Here is a 6,952-nt window from a genome sequence, read left to right as displayed (position 1 = left end):
ACTATTCCATGTTGTGAGCTTTTTAGTGTCTTGGATGTTTTTATAGCATGAAACATATTAAACTGATTTTGATTCATGTCAAAAGCAAGTAGTGTCGGGATTTAATGGTCCTTTTGGTAGTCTCCCAGTGAAACTATGGGGGTAATATTTAAACTCCAGTTGGCGTTTCTTTTCAATACCAGCTGTGGTATTTATAGTTATATCGGATATTCACAATGCGTAAGCTCCTCTGAAACGATGACTATCAGATACAACAAAGACCACATCAGAGACAAGACAACAGCAACACCCACAAAGGACACATCGCAATTAAATAAAACTCTAAAGCAAATCAACAACATTAAAAAAAAATTTAAAAAAACTTACAAGAGTCAGAAGAGATAAAAAGCATTAAAGTATAGACAAATAAACAAGAAGAAACCACTAAAACTTGAACATGTTGGGTCTTAAGCACAGCAGCAGAATGAAAACAAGAAACATTAATCTTTTTATACTATAATTAACATCCATTTTATAACATTAAAGCAACAGAGACAGCCACTGGTCCAGCCATACCTGAAATCGTGTTTTTACTGTAGTAAAAAAAAAAAAAAAAAAAAATGGAAATTCCCAATCTGTATCTGTATATATTCAAGCTGTAGCATCTTTAAGTGGTGGTCCAGTGGTAACCTTGTATGTATTGGCTGGAGTCCGTCTTTTCAACTCTCGGGCCATCTGACAGACAGCAAAAGGCCAGCAGCAGTGTACGGCGACCCAGTCCTCACCTATAGAACCCTAGAGAGAGAGCAAAGTTATTTTCAAACCCAAGATCTGCTTTCTGGTTTAATATACAAGCCCTACTATGTGTTGGAGGAAGGGGAAAAGGGCATTGCAGTACGTTTCACTATTCTTACATTCTACTTGGTGTGTAATGTCTTTGATAGAGGATCAATAAATCTCAGCTTGTCTTTGTATACCGACGTCCCACTGTTTTGCTTCAGGTCAGGAAGTTTACAGGCATTTATCGGCAATTCATGTAACATACGTGGTATTTATTCTTTAATAGCATATCAGGTTGATTAATATATTCCTATTGTGCAACAGTTCCAGATTGAAGCCTAGATTTTTAAGTAGGGCATGTGAATGGGACATGCTATTTTGTTTCATTGCCTCAGGGTGCAATGAGAAGGATAGACACTTCCATAATCTGGGGGCAAGAACATAAAATGCCCTATTTCTGGTAGATTCCAATTTTGCCTGGGGATGGTCAGGTAAAACTCAACTGTGGTCATTAAAGAACTAAGGTGTAGTGTCTGAATTCAGGAAGGCATGGGCTAGGCACATGGGATCTCTTAGAGAGATAGATAATGGTTACTGTGGATGGGCAGACTGGATGAGCCATTTGGCCTTTATCTATAACCATAAAGCTCTTTGACCTCACAATGCAGGTATAAAGAGCCTTAGCCAATAGGGAGAGGACAAGATACAGTGGATGCTATGGATTGGCCATTTGGCCTTTATCTGCAGTCATGTTTCTATGTAAGGGACTGCAAAAGAAGAATATGCTTCATGAAGTGTCTTTGAAAATCTGATAAGACCTTTGAACTGTACACGATGGTGTCTTGGAAGCCAATGCAATTGCCAGAGGAGCAGAGTGACGTGGTCACATCTTTGCAAAGCGAACGAACATCATGTTTTAGAGAGATTGGAGACAGTTTAGTTCAAATTGAGTAACACCTGAAGAAATCACTTTACCGTAATTAGTTTAGAACATATGAAAGCATGATAGTGTATGTAACGAGTTGAGGCACCGCCATATCCGACTGGGATCTCTGTTTGTAAAGGGAAATGACGCCTGTGTTCAAGATGGCCGAGAATCCAGAAATAGCCCCAGATAACAGAAAAGGGCATTTGTAAACTTCCCTGAAAACCTACTTTTTCACTGCTCTTCTTGGAGAGATCTGGTCTGTCAGACTACACTATGGAATCTGAACGTCAAATATTTTTCAGTTGTTTCTAATTGGGTTTTTTTTTTTTAATCTTAGACTTTGATTTAAATTTTATACTTGAATTTTTAATGGTTTGGTTCTTTCCTAAAGTTATTTAGAGTTTCTTTCATTTTTATTGCTACAACTATATAGCACTTTGACATGACTTTGGCAAATTTGTTTGATTTCTATTTATTAATTAAACATAGAAACATGGAGGGACATTTTCAACAGGACATCTAAGTCTGAGTTTGGACGTTTTAGGAAAGACATCCAGAAATCCAGTAGAAAAATATACTGAAGTTTTTTTGGGGGTTAACATCTTTGGATAATGGGGGTGGGGGGGTTGTTGGTGACCACTGGGGGTGTAAGGGGGGGTGGGTCATGCTTTAATCCCTCCAGTGGTCAACTGGTCAGTTTTGGCACCTTTTTAGTATTTAGACGCTTTTAAAACAGGTCTAGCTCCAAATGTCCAAAAAAAAAAAAAAAAGCCCTGGACTTATTTTTATTTTTTATTCTTTATTCATTCAACAAGTGTAACAAAATACACACTGTAATATCACTTACTAATCCAGCAAGAACTAATTTGTGACAAATACCCTCCCTCCCTCCTTTATAAATATCAATAATACTTTAGCTCAAGATATCATTGAAATAAACCCACCCACCCTCCCACCCTATACTTTAATAATCAAAAGGGGAAAAATAAATTATTAGTTATAATCAATCCATACAATATTTTGTTAATGGCTCCCAAACATGATTAAACTTTTTAAAACTCCCTTGCTGAATGGCTAATACTCTTTCCATTTTGAAAATATGGCACATTATTCCTTCCGAGCATCCAAGGCCTAAGCCTGCCCAAAACACCCCCCCTTAAGATTTAGACACACCGGAGACAAAACGACCAGACAGACCTTTAGAAAGTCTGTTATGAGAATGGCCACTTGGACGGTTTGACTCTAGTAAGGCATATGCTCTCGTATCTTTTCTGAAAATGAGCCCATAGACTAACATGGCAATCCATACTCAAATGAGAACGACTTGAGTAAATTAACTGGGCTCCAAATCTGGAGCAATAATACATCGCTAGTTCAAAACATTTCAGACGGACAATCACACGCTCTAGTCGCTTTTCCGTCTGTTAAAGGCTGTAAATTTTAAAGATGATATCAACGCCTTCTATCTTATCACGTGGCATCTTGGGACAAAGATTTGAATCGTCTAATTATGTCTTCCAACACTTAATTCAGGCAACTTTTAAAAACAGATTTGTTTACTAGATCCTATGGGTAACTGAAGCATTCCATTTCTCTTTTGTAAACTTCATCGATCTTAACAGTATTGCAGTATAGAAGTTAGTTTTTATGAAACAGATGACTACATCATCCGTTTCATTGTCTATTGAACTGAATTATTAACTAAGGTGCAGAACAGCAATGATTGAGCTGAATGCTTTCTGTGCTCCATATTGGTAAAGCAACACCATTTTTCCCTAAAGAAAGAAAAAAAAAAATCAGACCTACCTGTATGTTATGTCTTTCTCTGATGCCAGCCCTCAGCGCCAACGTGGACCCTGGCAACAATGGCAAACAAAAACATTCTCCATGATGCTTTGCAAGGTGGCATTCTAGACACGCAAGACAGCACGCACCGCCAACGCCTGTTGAGAGCCATACATCAGAAGAGCTAAACACAAATTGCTTTATGCAAAAATTGACTGGATTTAAATATCTTATTTCTGAATCTGAAAATTTGCTCCACTTGATGCACAGTAAAAGGGGAAAGGCGACTGGTGTATGCAAGTGAGACTCAAACTCTTTCCATTGAAACATATATAAGTCATCTAGACCAGAGGTTCCCAACCCTGTCCTGGAGGACCACCAGGCCAATCGGGTTTTCAGGCTAGCCCTAGTGAATATGCATGAGACAGATTTACATAGAATAGAAGTGAGAGGCATGCAAATCTGCTCCATGCATATTCATTAGGGCTAGCCTGAAAACCTGATTGACCTGGTGGTCCTCCAGGATAGGGTTGGGAACCACTGATCTAGACTAAAGACTCTCCCCAACTGGAGAAAAAGGCTTACCTTTCAGGCTATATGGTTCTAGCAGTTTTGTGCCTACTGGCCAGAGTGGTTTCAAGGACAGGCACTGAGCCAGGGAGCATCAGATCTCTTGAGTCAATTTATGAACCAGTGAGCATGGAAACCTGCTTGCTCCAAAATTTTACTTTGTAGGATGATGGGGCAGACTCGCCATAAACTGCAATCATGTGTTCATGGATCTCCTTTGGCTTTTTTTCCTTCTTTTTGTGAGAAAGTGCTCCAAATCAAACAGTTTCTTACTTGATTCACCTGACATCCTGTTTCTTGGAATGTTAGACTTGTATTGAGCTGCAACTGAGACATGTTTCAACCTGCTTGCTACTTCTTTCATACTCAGGTAGATCAATTATTGCTCCCCCCATCTTTGTAGTAGTATAACCCAAAATACATTATCACAAGTTAATCTGGAACAAATACATTAATTTTATCAAATGCAAAAAGGTTTCAGACACTTACAAACAATTTTATCATTGCAAGCTGTGAAGAGGCCAGTGCTCCACTCTCCTCCTGTTTGGGCAACCGCAGGTGTGCCAGAAGGGGTGACCCCCACACCAACGGGTTGAATTACAACTGGCAGCATTGACTTTTTGTTCCAGCTAAAAAACAAAACAAAAAACACAACCACCTACAATAAACAGAACTTCATTTTTGGAAGATCCTTGATGCTCATAAAATTAAACTATTCCAGAGCCTTAACGCTCTGATCTAGAATTTCATAGCACATCCACACCCAATCCAAGGCCTCCAGATGTTGGGTTGACCCGTTCATGTCTGGATTTTGAAAGCTTCCACATCGGGACGGCGTTGGAAAGCACACAGTGACATCATACGCATGCACACACGTGTATGATGGCATTGCGTCACAGCTGGGCATGGGCAGATGCCCTCCTGATGTGGCTCTGAGCATGAGAACAGGTTGAGGGGATGGAAGGGGGCTTGACTTGGGAATGGGGCGGGGCTGGTGAAATTGGACGGGCCTGGGGGGGGGGGCAGATTTGACAATAGTAAAATCTGGCCCCCCCTACGCTAAATCACATGGCATTCATGTTAAGAAATAATTGTAATGTGAAGTGGGGCAACTCTCGGTACATCAGCTTTACGATCTCAGCTTAAGACAGTTTAGAGCCATTTCTTGGATGAGAAAGCATTACATACGTTAATTCATATTATCCAAATTAGATTATGGTAATTTAGTATATGCAGGTATTAGTAGCAGGACAACTAAAGCAGTTGTTAGGCCACGCACATATTCATGAGCATGTGACACCTTTGTATCTGAAATTCCATTGGTTGCCAATGGAATTTAGGATCAAATTTAAGATCTTGATGTTGGCGCTATTTGAGTTGCAACCATTGTATCTTTCTAACTTGGTATTGTTCTATGCACCGAGGCGTTTATTACGATCTTTAAATGATAATAGTGTAGCTGTTCCCCATATTTCAAAGGCCCATCTTGCCTCAACTGGAGATTGTGCGGTTTTTTTTTATTTAGTTCCACAATTGTGAAAGAGTCTGCCTATGGAATTGAGAAAGAAAGAATCGTATATAAATTTTAAAAGCACGTTTCTTTCGACTGGCTTTTTTTTTTTTTTTTAATTAGGAATGAGTTTGGGACTGCAGTTTGTATCTTGTTAATTTTTAAATAATTTTTAGTTTGTATTAATTAAATTTATTATTGATAATTTGTCATAGAAGATTATGTATCTAGAAAAAAAAACCCCAACCAACCTTTTTTCTCTTTCTCTCCTTTTCTATTTTGAATGGAGTTATTTTCACATTGTTTTGAATTATATATATTGTAAACCGCTTGGATCCTTTTTGGCTCTATTATCGGTATATAAAGTTTTTAATAAACATAAACAAATCCTTTGCTCCATTCCTCCACCATCATTAAGTCTACCCACCGTGCTTTCATGCTACATGTTCTTCATCCCAATGCAACGTGAAAACTTTGTATTGAGTCGTTCAAAACTAAAGCACTTACCTTATAGCTTCACTGAGGCAACACCAACGGCCTACTTTTTACTACAGCATTGAAGTCTAAACTCCACCGCATCCATGCCATCATAAGTTACGCTGCTCATGTGGTAACCATGTGTATTAATTAATACACAGTTATTAAAAAGGCCCTAAGATTCTTTCAATGAAAAACACAAAACCCTAAATTCTCATACAAAAAAAAGTTCCCTAGTGCCTTCCATGGCACCAAATTCTAAAGTAACCTGTTATGCATTGCTCCAAGATTTTTTTAAAAAAGAAAAGGGGGTGGAGAGGTAACAATCAAATGAACCCAAATGTCCCCCCCCCAAGCAGCTTACACAAAAATTAATTCCTTCAAATCTAAGCCTGTGCCAAATGCTGTAAAATACGTCCAAGCGACTCACCTTTCATCGCGGCCTACATCAGAAAATAAGAGGTCATCGTCTTCTGGATTGGATGGAAAACTCAAGCCATTAGATGTGTTGGGTAAAGACGTCTCCTTTACCCTAGTAAAGCAGTAACTGCTGTATCTACTCATCGAGTCTGCAAAAAACTAAAACACCAACCCTCCCTGACTGCCCCTGGATCTGTTCAGTGTGAATCCGAGCTGCCAACTCAGCAACGTCATCACAGAAGATGGAATCCTGATGGCACAATGGGCTGTGGAAAGACGACGTTGGACAGACGTGGAGCTGACTGCTACTCTGGTTGGTGCTGTACGGAGTAAGGAAGTGAGTTGTGGCTGGAGAAGAGCGGAGGGTTTTCTGAGATGGCAAAGTATCTGAATGAAGCCGGTTCCTTCATTTCAAGGAGATCTTTTTCACATCTTATGGCTATCGCTAGCATGGCAATACGCCTCTGAATCCCCAAATTATATCACAGTGGGGTTTGTTTTTA

General features: G+C 39.3%; 1 protein-coding gene across 1 annotated transcript; it reads right to left on the bottom strand.

Moving 5' to 3' along the window:
• Positions 1-630: 630 nt before the first annotated feature.
• On the bottom strand, positions 631-6,593 carry PLAC8L1 (PLAC8 like 1). The gene is made up of 4 exons (XM_033927664.1): positions 6,460-6,593; positions 4,532-4,671; positions 3,494-3,630; positions 631-774 (listed from the first exon to the last, which is right to left on the bottom strand). The coding sequence occupies exons 1-4, from the start codon at positions 6,591-6,593 to the stop codon at positions 631-633; spliced, it is 555 nt and encodes a 184-aa protein (XP_033783555.1).
• Positions 6,594-6,952: the final 359 nt, after the last annotated feature.

Source organism: Geotrypetes seraphini, chromosome 18 (genome assembly GCF_902459505.1).
Source record: "Geotrypetes seraphini chromosome 18, aGeoSer1.1, whole genome shotgun sequence".
Classification (NCBI taxonomy): Eukaryota; Metazoa; Chordata; class Amphibia; order Gymnophiona; family Dermophiidae; genus Geotrypetes; species Geotrypetes seraphini.
Note: the sequence above shows the minus strand (reverse complement) of the source record. Positions and strands in the feature narration are given on the sequence as shown.